The sequence below is a fragment of the Nothoprocta perdicaria genome, unplaced genomic scaffold (genome assembly GCF_003342845.1).
Source record: "Nothoprocta perdicaria isolate Ctin4 unplaced genomic scaffold, notPer1 scaffold_343, whole genome shotgun sequence".
NCBI lineage: Eukaryota > Metazoa > Chordata > Aves > Tinamiformes > Tinamidae > Nothoprocta > Nothoprocta perdicaria.
The window spans coordinates 108,078-124,282 of NW_020455581.1; the positions used below are offsets into that span (position 1 = coordinate 108,078).

General features: G+C 42.6%; 1 protein-coding gene across 1 annotated transcript in view; it reads left to right on the forward strand.

Annotated features, from left to right (window-relative positions):
* WASF1 (WAS protein family member 1) overlaps positions 1-16,205 on the forward strand; it is a 71,859-nt gene that overhangs the window by 51,820 nt on the left and 3,834 nt on the right. The window contains exons 3-7 of the mRNA XM_026043965.1: positions 8,046-8,180; positions 11,669-11,822; positions 12,542-12,659; positions 13,593-13,765; positions 14,834-15,013. Coding sequence (XP_025899750.1) covers positions 8,046-8,180; positions 11,669-11,822; positions 12,542-12,659; positions 13,593-13,765; positions 14,834-15,013 — 760 coding nt within the window. The remainder of the gene's footprint in view (positions 1-8,045; positions 8,181-11,668; positions 11,823-12,541; positions 12,660-13,592; positions 13,766-14,833; positions 15,014-16,205) is intronic.

The following is a 16,205-nucleotide window of genomic DNA, read 5'->3' on the forward strand; positions in this document are numbered from 1 at the left end:
CCCAGTCCTCCAGTCTGTCCAGGTCCCTCTGGATGGCAGCACAGCCCTCAGGGCTATCAGCTACTCCACCCAGTTTGGTATCGTCGGCAAACTTGCTGAGGGAGCACTCCAGCYCTTCAYCCAGGWBGTTAATGAATAAGTTGAACAGGACCGGAMCGAGAACTGACCCATGTATTTTTTTCCTTCCTGGTCGGATGCAACTCTAGGTTTGACTGGCTGCTCCGGACAAAAACAGGAGAGGATCCTTCTCCCAAGAGAAGGTTAGGAGGCTCGTTGGGCAGTTTGGAGCGGAGATCTGTGCGCTCCATCAGATTTCACTGCCGATCTGCAGCAGCTCCTGTAGCTCTGTGCGGCTGTGAGAACGTGGAAAGCAGCAGCAGCATCAGGTTTTATGAATCTTGCCATGTGCATGCAATGTCTTTCTAGGTTTTAATTGAAAGAACTTGCCCACAGCCCGGTGCAATACTTGAGTTTTTCTCTCATGTCCCACTGAAAGGTTAGGAAAAGCCCCAGGAGAATGAGTAATTTGCCTACAGTCATTCCAGCACGGTTTGCCTCCTAAAACATGGAGTGTCTCTGCCACCGTCAGCTGCCTGTGAGCTGCTTTGCAMGCCTTGCAGAGGAATACCTGCCCATAGAGGGGTCCAATTGCAGCTGAGGGTGGAGGTCAGGGAAGGAGACATAGCCATGGGAGAGCAGGGTGACGATTAGGAGCCAACTGGCCATCCACGGCTGGCACTGCGATCCCTGAAAGGTGCCGGCGCCCCTGGAGCTMACGGAGGGCTTGTGAGGGGCAAACRCCTCTCACGTGGAGGACCATCTGCCTGTCTGCTCTGCCCGCTCCTCCCCGAGGACACGGGCGACCAGCCGCCCCGCCGGGGCCTGCCGAGCGCTCGCGGCAGCTTCCTTCTGCTGTCGCTGGTCTGTGTCTTCTCCCCGTGCTCCCAGGGCTGTCATCCTCGCTGCGCCCTGTGCTGCTTCCTGGGGACGAGCCGYGCGGTGTCCGTGTCCTCCGGGCGCTCCTCTAGCGTGACCTCAGGTTTCTGCAGAAGATCTGCAAGGGGACAGGCAGGCTATGAAGGGCCAGGCGGCTCCTGTCGAGCTCCTGAGTCTCCCCCAGAGTCTCCCTTTTTCTGGAGAGCCCTGGGAGGAGGTTTGTGTTACAGGAACCTGAAAACAGGGGTTGATGCCGCATGGGTCTCATGAGTGCTGCTGGAGGTCCTGGGAGCCCTGGCTCGTGGTTCCCACCCAGGGACGCTGGTAAAGCTGSCCCACTGGCAGCCCTCTTGCCCCCAGGCCCGCGGAGCTGAGGCCCTGACCCGCAGGGATTAGGTGCTACTGTGCAATATGGTCCTAAGCACCCGTGGCCAGCGAATCTGCCATGGTGCCCTGCAGGACGGCCGTGATGAGCTTCWCCCTGCGTGGGTCTGTGGTTCTCCCCACATGGCACGGAGCTGGAGCCCGTGCTGAGCGTCAGGCTCAATGGCAGGTCAGGGGCCTCCCGTTTCCTCGTGGGCCCAGCCACAAGGTCATGGCCACAGCCGTGTGGTAGGTCTGGGCAGGGAGCCCGGCTCTGCGTTCGGGTAAATGCAGCTGACTCGGAAAGCTCCCCAAGGGCAGAGGAGGATGAGGGGCAAACTCTTCCTCTAGGGGCTGAGTGACATCCCACGGGACAAGAGCACTCCAGTTTCCTGCTATCACAGGCGCATCCCGCCTGGGCTCAGCACCCGTGGAGAAAACGCCAGCGTGGTGTTCTCACGGAGCATCAGCTGAGCTGGCTCAGCACAGGCACCGCAGCCGGAGGGAGCGCCTGGAGGGCGCCGGGCTGCAGGGCTCTCCTTTGGGACCCCGAGCGCCCGCTCGAGGCCGAGTCAGCACCCTCTGCCACCACATCTGAGCGCGGCCGCTCGTCCTCCTCGCCCTGGGCCAAGGGGAACAACAGGGCTGAGGGTTTTGGGGAAGGGATGAGCTGTGAGCTCTGTGCTCCCCCTGTGCCTGCCAGAAGCGGCTGTTCTTGGCCAGGCCTGTCCGAGTGACAGCTCCTTTGCACGCTGTGTTTGAGGCTGCCTCCCCTTTTAGGAGGAGGCGAGGGAGGGGGCTGCACCCCCCTGCAGGCCCGTTGCACAGAGCTCCTTCCCTAGAGGAAACGGCCTGGAAAACAGACGGCTGTTCCCACCACTTCACACTTGTCCCTCCGCCCACGGCCAGAGAGTTTGGGTTTCTGTGCTGCACAAACCATATGTTATATTCCAGAGAGAAAAAAAAAAGAAGACAATTTCTCCTTAAGTTAAAATCTAGGTTGAAAGGTGACCCTCTGTGGAAGAACTTTGTGTATTTAACACAGCAAGGCCAAGATCCTTTGGCCTTTTCGTCCTTTCCAAGAGGACGCCGTCTGAAAAGCAGAATCTGCTCCAACCACACCACAGTTTTCCCTGCAGCAACTTCACATTAGGGTTTGGGGACCCACTGACTCTTCCTCCTTCTCTTCTTCCCTTTCCACTCCCCCCCATTTCATGTTAAATCTCCATTTTTCCGAATAAAAATCTAGCCCAGGTGATTCTTCTGTTTTGAATGTCCCTCTGCACCAGTAGATGTGTCTAAATTTTAATGTATTGTGTTGTATTTTGTAGGTTTTTCTAGTGCCTTTCCTTTCTTTTCTTCATTTTATTCTCTGTGTTATACCAAAAGTGTGCTTAATAATCTGGTGACAGATTGCTACTTACTAAGTAATTGCTAAGTAATTAAGACCCATATAACTCCTATATGCTTTCCTTTTTGCTCARACATTCAAGACAAGAAAATTAATGAAGTTGAGATGTGAAGTGGGATCAACAGGCAGTGGATGTGTTCAAGTTTTATGTCAGAATTAATGGAGGAGAGAAATATTTTATACCAGAATTAGAGTAACTGTCTTGTTTGGCTTTATCCAGGCACTCTGGATATATATGTAACAATATATAACAAAATATATTGTTATTGGTTTCTGTAGTAATTGGCAATCCTGAAAGAGTGATTTTCCAGTATGCATGCTATATTGTGTGGGAAGAAACACAGTGAATATATTAATTCAGCAGTGAATAATGCAATTTGGCAGAATACAGCGTGCTGAGAAGGGTCTGTGCAGTAGGATGGGAGGTGTTTATTCTAGCTGTTTCTGATCTGCTCCTTTATTCTCTTTTGAAAATTTACTGGACAAAATATTGTTTAGTAGTAAATGGGATTGAAATGGTAGAAATCAGGAAATAACATGTTAGTTCATATAGATGTGTAGCAGGCAGTTCCTGGCTTATTTTTTCTAGTCTTTTATCAATKTATGTCTTTTTTAAAAGAATTAAACAACTAAATCAGGCATAATTTCAATTCTAATTAGTAATTATATAATAATAATAATTATAATCACATAATAATTATATAATAACACTATTTTGCTGCTTTTATATTTCAATATATGAGCATATATTACAATATACACATGTCTTGTCTGAGAGACTTCAACTAAAATCTAGTGGTTATTGATGTGGTGTTGTGAAATGATCCATTTCACTGTCCTTTCCTCCAGGTTTGCCAGTGGACACAGTGTTAGAGAATGCCCTAATTCAGGTCRATTTAAGGCCTTGACTTTTTGGGCAGCTGCCAATTTATGCCCTGATCCCGCAGCATTTTAGCTTGGTTCTAGGAACTTGTACRACACAATATATGGCTTGCAAGAGATGCATCTGCTTGCAAAAATATGGATTAAATTAAATGTTTAATAAGGTCGGAATAAGGTTCAAAACTGTAGATAATGATAGTAAATGCCTGCCTTAGTCCCAGGAGTGAGACAGAAAAAAGCTTTCTTTTACATTCAAAGATTCATATCCCTTCATAATACTGTATGCACTTAATTAGAAATTATTTGTGGGCAGAAACCAATGCTGGACAACGTTTTTAAATATGTTAGAAATTATGGAGTAAARAAATCAGGAGATAAAGCAGAAATTAAGAGGAAAAACTGGCAAGAGATGAGAAATGTAAAGCTGATGAGCAGCCTTTCCAGTTCTGTAGGACACTGTGTACTTACTGCCATGGTGATGAACAGACATGGATGATGCATTTTTGAGGGGGGGTTAATTTAAAAAAATGAGGAAGACAGTGAGCAATATTGTTTCTATTCTATTTTAAGCTAGCAGTGGTGCCTTGTCACAGGGCTGCCTTCAATGTCAGGAAGAGAACCCTTTGAAAAAGGCTGTCAAAAGCCTCCGCATTCCCAGGGGAAGGAAGGGCCGGGTGTCACTTCCAAGCCTTTCCACGTGTCACTTCCAAGCCTTTCGCCAGAGGGAGCTGCCTTCCTGGGTCCCTTCCTTTCTCATGGGCTGTCCCGAAAACAGCCTTTGGAGAGAGAAGGGCCCTAATGTGAATAATACATTCCTTAATTAAATGTAAATAGTAACGTAGCGCCGTGTGTAAGTGCCAAGCACAATGTTCTACTAATAAAAATAAACGCCGTAAAAATAAAATGGTTGGAGAAGTCGAGCTAGGCACGTTGGAGAGTGTTCAGCTTTTTTTTGTTACAAAAATGGCAAGTTCAATGTGTAGTTCTGGTCAATTAGGCATGTTTTGCAAATCCACTAAAATAAACTCGTCGCAGATGTTGAAATTAGGTATTTGCAGAAGTTTATATCGGCGTTTAATGGAATAGGCAAATAAGATCGCTGATCTTTCTCATCGGATATTATGCATCCAGCTGTGACCCAGCTCCTGCGGCGTTGCTTTAATTGTCACAGTCGTCTGTCATTCTCTGCATAGTCCTGCATGAAATGCCAGGACCAGCTCTGCAAAAACAAGCAGGGATATACATTTCCCTCCATATTAAGAACAGACCCACAATATTCATTTTATATAATAGAATCAATTTTGGTCCTTTACCATTCTAACGTCTTGCTTACACRTTAACTGCAAGGAGCTCGGCTTTGCTTGCTGAGCCCCAGCACTGAGCTCAGTGCAGGATGTCAGGTTTTTATTGGAAGATTTTTCTTGAGCTGAGGTTTTGTGCTGCTGTGTGGGGCTCAGCATTATCACACCTTTTGTGCACTGCTCAAAAGGGACATGATTTATCTAGATTATGCGCCGTTAATCACAACACAAATCCCGGATTATCAATGTTATACCCATATGCATATGCACACACAGGATGTTTTGAGCAGAAGTCGCTCGTTTCACTAAAAGCAAACRTTTTGCATCGCTTGAAAAAAAAAACATTTAGTTAAATAAACTTCMAGTTGAAAAGGAGGCTGCCAGCAGGCATGTGTAGGTACCGACATTATGGCTGGCATACCACTTCAAACACACAGATTGCTTTAAATGTATGTCTCATTTGAGGGATTAGTGTTTATAAGCCTGGGCAAATTACTCTGCACGATGTTTGTGGCTGTATGCAGCATAATAAAAAGATTTTGAGGCTGCTTATTTGCAGTCAGGCCTCATTAGTGAGGCAGGTGAATTGGAAGCTTGATGAAATGATGAAGAGAAAACAAACTGTAGCCTTAAAGTATGTCTTTGTAGAGGGAGCTGTTGGGTTTTAGAGCCTTCTGATTTTGCTTTTTATTCTATACATGAAATTTTACGCTTGATCTTAATTGTAATTTGTATGCCTCAGAATACTCTGCRTCGTCTAGTTTATTTGAATAATTAGAATATGTTGAAATACACTATCCGAAAGGTAAAGTGTGTGTGTGTATAGATATATGTACTAAATGTAAATTGAAATGTAGTTGAAGGAGATTCTGCTCTCGCCCTGRCGGATCACGGAGCGCTGGAGCGGGGCGAGCGGCGCGATCCTCTCCCCGCCATGTCCCAGTCTGCCCCTCCGGCTCGGGAAGCTCCTCAGCCAGCTGCAGCGTTAGGGATGCTCCATGTGGATGCTCCAATGCTCTCCAGCATTTTGTGCCACCAGGGAGACTTTAATTTCAGGGTTTGCAGGTCRTTTGTGAATAGCTGGAATACCATAGACCCCAGCATGGAAACTCACAAAAGCTCACCTTTCTGTGTGGTAAAAACTGGTTGGTTCCTTCTATCCCTCATTTCCTATCTTTTGATAATTTTTTATCCATACTATGTCTTTTCCATGCTCTGTGGTTAGACTTTAAAATCTCTCTCGGAAATGTCACTGGAKCCTAGCACTCCATCCATGTGTTTATAAATCCTTCAAAGAATTCCTTCAACAAGAGCCCTGTTGACTCTTCTCAAGTAGGTCATCCAGGCRTCTATTAATTCAGCTCCGTATAATGAGAAATGTGTTAATAACGATGCTTGTACTAATTTATTGGTATAGATGTCAGGCTTGCTGACCTGTAGCTCTCCAGATGCTCCAGGAAAAATGTTTTAGAACAACATTATTTTTTAGTTTTTGCTTTCCACTTTACAGGCTGCAGGCATTAAGGTTTGCAGATTGCCGCTTATATTTTACTGTTCATTTTGTCCATTTTTTTTACCCCTAAGCTTCTCTGTAGTCATTTCAGTTTCCCTGCCGAGTATCTCGCAAGGAAGAGTTCTGGCCTGWGAATCCCTGCAGCTCCCTGCCCTGTGAGCACCGGTGGAAAGGGTCAGTTTAGCTCGTGTGCAATGACCTTGGCTTTACGGAGTGCTCCTTTTGTACCCTCTTCGTTACCAGCTGCCTCTGTAGACTCCCTGGCAGGTTTCTTGCCACTCATGGGCTTGGAGCAGTGTTCAGGAGTTCTGATTCTATGACTGGCTCTTCCTCATGCTAATTTTTGGCCTATCTTTATTTTGTTTTATATATATTTAACGTGACAGAATTTAAGATCCTTCCCATTTTCTTCATTTTTACAGGGCCTCAGCTTTTGATGGTTGCCTTCTTTCTTCTACTGTCCTTTTTTGTGTTCTCTTGCTTGTCGTTGGGCTGATTTCCTATTGCCCTTCCTCAAGGTCTTAATAAATTGTGTGCATTAACCCTGGGTTTGCTCCATGGTTTATAGTTTTCATACTACTGCTAGGATTTAATTCTGGGATGGGTCACTTTAGTATCTTTTTTTAAAAGCATCCCCATTTTTATGGGTCATTCTAGATATATGGTCTAAAAAAGGCAAAATTTTCAGAAGTTTTCTATTCTTTTTTTCTTTTTCTATTGTACTTACAAAAACTCGCATGCATACCAAGTAATTAGAAATTTGTGTGATTATCCTTCCAAAAGCCTGGCGAGTGCACAGATGACACACAAATTGCACACGCACACATGGTGTGATAGATAATTTAAAAACCTGTCCTGTGGTCTTTCAGAAATACGGGTCCAAACTTTGCTGATGTCTGGTGCACTTTTCAGTGACACTGCCCAGACTGATCCCAAACATTGGTAGCATAACTGCTGCTGCAAAGGAGTGCTGCTCCTGTAAGGCAGAAATGCACTGCTGACCCTTTTTCCATGATATCTGAATCTCCTTTGCTATTGGGTTAAATGTGGGATGCCCACTGGAGTGCATAAAGAAGATTGTTATTCTTTACTCCTGTAGAAATTGGTCAATTACCAGGATTTGGATCCTTCAAAGAAAGATTTATTATTTTAATGTATGAATAGGCTGGCTCAAATTACACTAGATGTAAATATCTAATCTTCCTTTTCGGAAGATCTTCTGAACAGTAGTAGTGGAAGAAGTACTTCTCTCTGAGAAAGGCTGAGTTAAATTTCCCTTGGAAAGATTAGTTAATCCTCTTATGGGAGCAGCTTCAGATGCTGTGAATCATCCTTTTGTACCTAAGGAACTAAATCAGTTCCTTGGATGTCAGCAGAGCCAGCCTGCTTATAGCAGCTGAAGATCTGTCCTGAATGAAATAATTTAATTTATGATAGATAAATTGCAAATTAAACATTTCTCTCTTTATTATTTTTCTCAAGCATTCTTAGTAAGCTAATTCTGTACAGTTTGTTACTGGTAGTGCTCATACGTCTCAGATTTAAACACATTAGTCATCAGAAATATGTTTAAAGGCACACTCACTCGGCTGTCTTGTGACAGACAAAAGAATGTGTATTTTTTTCTTTCCTATTTCAGGTAAATATGCAGAAGACATATTTGGAGAACTCTTCAATGAAGCACACAGCTTCTCCTTCAGAGTCAACTCCTTGCAGGAACGTGTAGATCGCTTGTCTGTCAGCGTTACGCAGCTTGATCCAAAAGAGGAGGAACGTAAGTTTGCTCCTGCAGAGAAGAGCTGTTATTCTGCCATCCAAATGCCATTGATAAGTGAAACAGAAACAGTGATAGTTTACATTCTAAATACATACAGAATGTTCTGCAAAAATCATGAGAAAGAGACTGATGGTGATTTCTCCTGCAGGTTCATTTTAAAACCCCGAGGAACTTTCTGAGCTCAAGATTTTCATGGTTACTGAACAGGATAACTTTTAAAAATGAATTTTCCTTAGACCTGCTACAGGACAGTATGTGACCATGGATCACCTAGTGCACAAACCTAATGAAATATTTTTTTTTTACTTCCAGGATATCTGTTTGTCCCAGATGAAACTATCAAAGAACTAGCAAAGAAACTGCTAAAGAGCCTAAGCAGTTTTAGGGTGTTCTAGATTGTGTGGCTGAGGCTTATAAAGTAGAGCAGCACCCAGTCTTGAGAAACAACTTCAGACTGCATTTAGGATCCCCTTCTAAAAACATGGAGAGCTGTTTCACTTCTGCGTGTCTAGGTAAAATAGTGGTGAGGATCATGCAGGAGAGTCAAGTGTCAAACCAGGGCAAGGATGGTCTGAGGTTGCCTTTCATTACCTCTTCCACTGTTAATGAAATTAGGCTAAGGGAATTTTGCTTCTGTACTCTTGTGACATTTATTTTTGAACAGGTTTTGAAAGACAGCTGCTCACAGCTAGTAGCAAAATTTCCACAATATCATGTCTTGCCTAAGGGAATTCTTWTATTAATGGGATTTTCCAAGTCTCTTGACAACTGAGCATAAATCAGGAACACACACACACCTCTTTCCCAGTAAAATGCCATGTTTGCTATGACTGGATAATGCCAAAAATCCTTTCTGTACACAGTACCAAATTTTCAGCCATTGCAATCTTGTAASAGATGTAATGCTCCAGAGTGTTAATGTCATTTCTGTGTTTACCTTTGACAGCCTAGTTATTGGTTTAAATCAGAGGGGGTTTTATGTTGATGCRGCACATCTGACATGGCAACCATTCACATTTCAGAAAAACGGAGAGCCCCTTCCAAGGGATAGAGGTAAAGCCTCTAAGAGTASGGAAATGGAAATGTGTAGTTCCCCATGTAAATGGCCTTGACAAGTTTGGGTGTAGGTTTCAGTACTAAATATTAACAGCTAGCTGAGAGTTTCCAGGAAGATTTTTAAATAATGTGTAGTCTCAAAGTGCACCAGATCAGTAGCTTTTCACAGCACTACATATACTTCCTAATTATATAGCCGAGGAGGGGGCAGACACTGCAATTAAAGCAAATGAGAATGAAAAAAGGAGTCTACTTGATCAAGCCCAGAGTGGCTCAGTGTGACACAACCCTGGTACTCTGGGTTTGGCTGCTGCCATGGGCTAGCAGGGACTGCGAGTGCTTTAGAGAAGCACRTGCAGTCCTCGGTGTCAGCAGCTACTACATGGTTATTTTTATTAACCTAAGGACGTCCAGTCCTTGAGCCTTACTCACAGATGTCTGCCCAGAATGAGTCACCAGGTGAGGAGAGGAAGAGGGAGAGGAAATCCAATAATGCTTTTTCTCAAAAATCCAGTAATATATTACCCCAAAACCCAGGCATCAGGAAACCTTTTCTCCTTCAGTATCATCTGTTGGGTTTGAATTTAGAAACTGATGACAAATTGCCCTGTTTTTGTCCTCATCTGGGCTAGAATAAGCTAGAGGACATGAATGTGTCCAGAAGAGTAGTTTAGAGCAGAGCATATGTGACAAGTGGGTCATGGTATCCACGTGCAGGATGTTAGCACTATGGTCAACTGATTCATAAGGATTTTCACCACCAAAGTCAAGCAAAGACAGACTGAGTTAAGTTGCAGAATAGCAGAAATGGCAACCCACTTTCCTGGCACTTGCCTGAATGTTGTGTTTGAGCACGTGCCCTTCCCAAAGATTATGCATGYGCATAATTAGCATGACCATTTTAATATTAAAGGCAGGAACTGTATTGGAAAAAATACTTCATTTGTTTCATTACTATCTGAATGTACACAGGCTCCAAGAAGAGTATCCTAATTTATGTTTTTAGTGGCCTGGTCACCAATAAATGAGAGGTAGTTTAAGGACTTAGAGCACTACGAAGCAATTCTGAACAAGTCCATTTGGTGAGATTTGCAAAATCAACAACCAAAGGAAAACAGCTGATGTATAAAAGAATCTAAGACTGGATTTTTAGAAGGAATAAACCCCAGTTCTTTATTTTAATTGTGAAAATTGGGTAGCAAATAACAACCTGTACTCCATGACGGGCACAAATTATATGTGGTTATTTAGGAGCGCAAAAATACATGCAGAAATTGARATTCATAGCTGGCATTTGTGCGTTAGTAGTAGTACTACTTTCACTACTTAAAAGGCTTCTGAGCAGCTAATTAAGGTATTAAAAAGGATAAAAGACACTGTAATGAAATAGAACCTAAGGGTAAAGAGGAGAAGACTTCTCTGGTAACACGCAACCTTGCCAACTGCAATAAACCTCAAAAGCGCAACTGAAAATCAAATAAATCCCTTTTGTAGCCTCACAAAGGCTTCTGCTCGTGCACTTAGGTAAGAAGAGAGAATATTCCAGGAACTGCAAGATCTCTGGGTGAGGGAAAAAAGTCCTACCTTCTGCCCCTTTGGGATTATACAATAGAAATCTTCAGACTTCTAAAGACTTCACATCTTCTGCAGTCACTTGTCCTTTAGTCTTTTAAAAATCATCACAAGATTATTTCTGCTCAAAGTGCTAAGTGTTTTCTAAATTTTAATGGCTGTAGGGAAAAGGGAAAAAAAAAGGATATGTAGGATTTAATTGCAGTAATAACAGTAAGGATTTTCATCTTGATTAAACAAGGGAGTGTCATCTCGATTAAACAAGCTGATTAAAGAAACCCATTTGTCATGTCCTGGAACACTGTATCCCCCATGAAGTCTCACTGACATCAGTAGAATGAGCTAAAGTGATGTGCTGATTTGGCCAAGGGTCTTCAGTGGAACTGCTAAGTGTGTTCAAGGACTGCAAAGTGGAGATGCTGAGGGCAGTTAAACACAAAMTCTTCCCCTCAAGATACGAAATCATTGTTTAGAAGCAAGAGGTAAAACAGTTGGTAAATGTTGGGTACTTGTGAACTACAGGCTTACACTGTGGAGCTATAGTAAGGGATTTGTGGAGCTCTTTGTAGAGACAGAGGTCTGGTATCAGCCCAGGTGAGAAAAAAATTCCTCTGAAACCAAATAAAGGATAATGTGCTTGAACAYTGGAGCATGTTTTTCACATAATCTGACCATGTCTTGCCATRACAGTAGTGTTGCAGGACTTCATATCCACTGTAAAGTGTGCCTGTGCTTAACGTAAGGGTTTGGCAATAGTGTTTAATACTTAYATTCCAGCCAACATTAAACAACTGCAGGTTAAAGCACATAATAAACTGTCTTTGGTCACATCTGTTAATGGAGATATCTGCTTCCAGTGTCGCTGCAGGACATTACAATGAGGAAAGCTTTCCGAAGTTCCACAATTCAGGATCAGCAGCTGTTTGACCGCAAAACTCTGCCTATTCCTTTGCAAGAAACGTATGACATTTGTGAACAGCCTCCTCCTCTTAACATTCTCACCCCTTACAGGTCAGTATAAGGCTAGCAAAAGCAATGCCTGGTATATTTAGTAAGTAAAATGTTTATTATTACAGTTATATATTCTGTGTTGTGTAATACAGTGCTGTATTTAGGTACCATGCTTAGGTTGAATAGTGCTTGAATATTTAAGGGGCTGCACTTGAGACTGTGAAGGTACTTGAGGAGTACAGGTAGCAGAAGACATTTTAAGTATTAAAAGTTTATTTCTTTGGAAAAAAAATACAGTGGAACAGTTGCAAGAGTAGCCTTCCTCAACATCTGCATATCTTGAACTGTGTTGGATAAGAAGTGAAGAAAATAGGTGATTAAGTCTGTAGAAAGGAAAGTCCTTTGATGAAAATGGATGTTGTTTGCCTGCCAAAAGCTGGCTTGAATCAGTAGTTTCAACCCTAACCACACAGACAGACTTATTATTTTATGAGCAAGATTTGAGCCATTGGCAGGAAAGAAGTTCTGTATTTATGGTACTGTTTTTGTTTACAACTAACACTAAAACTACTTTTCTAAAATAAAGATCTTGAATACAAGGAAAGGCACTGAGGATTGATGGCATTTGGAGGTCAATGTTCATCTTTTTATTGTTGATGATCAGCAAAATACTTAGGGTCTCTGGTGCAAGGTGGATTTTAGTATGCTGTTATTTTTCCTTAGTGTTTAGAGACCTGTATTATCAGATGAACAGCATTGCTTATATTGTTGCATTTCAGGGATGATGGAAAAGAAGGTCTGAAGTTTTATACCAATCCTTCCTACTTCTTTGATCTATGGAAGGAAAAGATGTTGCAGGACACTGAGGATAAAAGAAAAGAGAAGAGGAAGCAGAAGGTATATATGTTAACTCTAAATAACTTCTGGTTGCGTTTTTGTTGTTGTTGTGCTGCTTTTTTGTTTGGGATTTTTTTTTTTTTTGGTTGGTTTTTGGTTTTTGAGGGTGAAGATGAGGACTTCTTTTTTTTTTTTTTTTTTTCCCTGGGAAGCTTTGCTTGCACATAAGTTACTTTTTGGGTTATGCAATAAAAGCAGCTTGGATTTTATATAGATAATCATGATATTCTCTATCTAGCTAAAACTACTTGAAATCATTCAATTCCATCAACTTAAATAAATAATAATGATGGTGGTAATAAACGACTATTAATAGGGCTTAGAGCTTTCATGCTGTCTTACTATAACTAACACAAGAGTTTCCCAAACTTAYTAAGCCTTCTAACAATGACTCAAAAGAAATGCGGAGTTACACAGGAGTACAGTGAGAGTTCAGGATTTCACTGGAACCAYTTTTTACAGAATAAAATACTGACATGTATGAAAGAAAAAGCCATTTTTAGATAGGCTCTCTAAAAATTAGGAAAAAGTTAGTAGATGCAGAGCTCTGTATTTATGTTTTCTTAAGTAAACAATTCTGTAAAGCCARTTTTTTGTTTGTTTGTTTGTTTTGCCGTTATTTTCTGTATTTCATACCTAGAAACAGTAAATTTAAGTGTCAGAAGCAGATTTAGAATTTCGTTTCACCTTTCAAAATGAAGAGGCTAATTATACAGTTATTCTTCACCGTATCCTTCAGCTAATTATCCACTAAAGTAAAGCTGCTACCACCCAAAAGTTTTTTGGTTTTACATATTCCATTTAGACGGAAATTCGAATGTTTCTTGCACTGTAATTGGGCTTGTTTTCATCGTTCTGTGGCTGATGTTTCTCTGYGACTGGTTTAAAAGCCCTGTCTCAGTTGTCAGTTGTATTTGCACAACTCTCCCACAGCAGAAGAATCTCGATCGCCCGCATGAACCCGAAAAAGTGCCCAGGGCACCTCATGACAGACGGAGAGAGTGGCAGAAGTTAGCCCAAGGTCCGGAGCTYGCCGAGGATGATGCTAACCTCTTACATAAGCACATTGAAGTGGCTAATGGCCCAGCTTCACATTTCGAATCAAGGTTTCTTTTTATTTGTTTTCTTCTCTGTCCTTCTTTAAATGGAGCTGTTTGTTCTGCACAGTAGATATGTTTGAGGAGGGATAAATGATAAAGTGGTACTGGAAGTACCAATTCCGTTCTAGAAGTGCACTGCAAGTCATTGATTTAGCTCAGCCCCAAATCAGTTTGAAATTCATAGCCAATCTGCCTTTAAAGGAGTTACTATTCTCCTCTTATTTTTAAAAGTAGTGTACCTGTCTGGAATTCATTATATCTTTGAGGCTATGGAGGTGCCTTCCTCCGAGTTGAGGAAAGCCTAAATGTCACTGCTGCACCCAGGTGTGTTGCTGCATTCCAGCCTTGACCTACAAACCCCCAGTTATTCCAGTCTCTTGGTTTTTCTGGAGCAGAAACTGCCAAGACTATATGGTGGGTGTAATGCGAACAAACGTCCGTTTGGGCCTCGGATGARATCACTGAGCTTTCCTTCACTCCTGAGCAAGTCCCAAATGTGATTGACGTTTGTGGTTACAGCCTATTACACCCGCCAACCTGCTGGCTCCTCGCTTCACAGCGGGCATTTGCAGGTGGCTAAAAGCAGCCTTTCCAGCGAGGTGGATCATGAGATGGATCRTGCTGGCCTTCCTCTTGAGGTGTCTGGGCAGAGCAAAGTGCATCCTAGCAGCTGAGAAACTTGTAATAAGCATTCTAGTAATGTTAGGGGTTTTGAGGTAGTATGATCTTATTCAGGGGTTTTGTTTCTGTAATAAATGTTTGTTGTCCTCTAAGGAACAGTTAGGGSRGTTATTTTSTTTTGTTTTCCCTCTTTGCTGGCCAAAAGAGCCGTAAGCTTATTAGTAAGAGCGGATAATTGCCGTAACTCTCGGAAGCAGTGATTTGTGTCTGGAAAAGGGAAAAGCCTGTGCGAGTGCTACCTTACTAAAAAGTACAAGAGAGAGATTTTATCTTGAGAAGTCAAACTGAAATACAGAGCAGTAGGTGGGAGCATTAATAGTTTTACTAATGCGTACATCTGATGARTGGAATGCATTTATCCTGCTTAAGAAAAATACACCTGTTTTCCTTCAGATCTCAAGCATACATGGATCATCTGGATGGATCGTATTCCCTTTCTGCGTTGCCCTATAGCCAGATGTCTGAGCTGCTGAACAGAGCGGAGGAGAGAGTGTTGGTGAGACCGCACGAGCCACCACCTCCGCCTCCCATGCACGGCGCGGGCGAAGGGAAAGCGGTGCCTGCTTGCGTTAGGTAAGAAGTGGTCCAGCCACGGKCAGATCTGGGAGGAGGCTTTGGCTTTAGCCCTGTTTTGTTGCAGGGCCACGCAGGAGTCGGAGGGAAGCTCTGGAGCCTGACCCCAGTGTGGGGACAGGCCCTATGTGGCCATTAACATTGGAGCTCAGCCTCATCTCGAGTTAGATGACAGAGCAGATAACTTCAAAGAAACGTTTTTGCAAAGGGTGCTGAGATCTCAGGATTTAGCTTTGGAGAACCTGCAATTATTAATACTGAACTTTCAGTCCTCATGAGAGGAAGAACATACTGCAGAAAGAAGGTCTACTGCCATTTGCAAAACTGCAACTGATCTTTTAAAGTGCTTTTATTTTCTGTTTCTCTGTCCACTGCCAAAACTGGAAACACACTGAGAGTGTTATATTGGAGTGAGCTTCTGGTTATCCAGCCCTGTTGTATTACACCCAGGCACCTTTATGCTCCGGTACCTGTGGTTTGGAGTGCAAGGCAGTTAATTCAGGCATATTGCTTAAACGCTAGTCTTTTAGAAAGAATATCTGTTCCCTGTTCAGAAGGATATACATAGAAATGSCCACTTTGATTAACTTTTCTGTAACAGCTGAAAAATTCTCCTGGTGTTTTTCAGGAAAATGATTTCATTAATGCCTTTTATTCTCTTTGATTCACATGTTCATTGCACAAAAACGAGAATTTATATTATGTACAGCTCTTTACAGAAAGATGATCTTTAATATTAGCTTCACCCATTTTGTGAGGAACCTTAAATATGTATTTCAATTTTAACCCCTTGGCCATACTGTTTAAATTTCCTTAAAAAAAGTTCTGCGTGTTGAACAAATTAAACAACTGCCAGTTCCCTGGCTTCAGATTAAAAAAAAAAGGATTTACCAGAGGGTGAGAAATCTCTGAAAAAGATGCAAGTTTCTATAAAAGCCCCAGCTTATTTAACAGCCAAACACGGGCAGACTGATGCACGCACCATACTGTGAATTAGTTTCCTGCACATGAAATGCAAATATCTCAAAATCATGGTGCTGCATAGTGTTTTTGATGAGCAGTGGTCGATGTTATTTTAGAAATGAGYTCAGAGGGCTCTGGCACAGGCTGCCCAGGGAGGCTGTGGAGTCTCCTTCTCTGGAGATCTTCCCAACCCGCCTGGATGCCGCCCTGTGCCCCGTGCTCTGGGTGT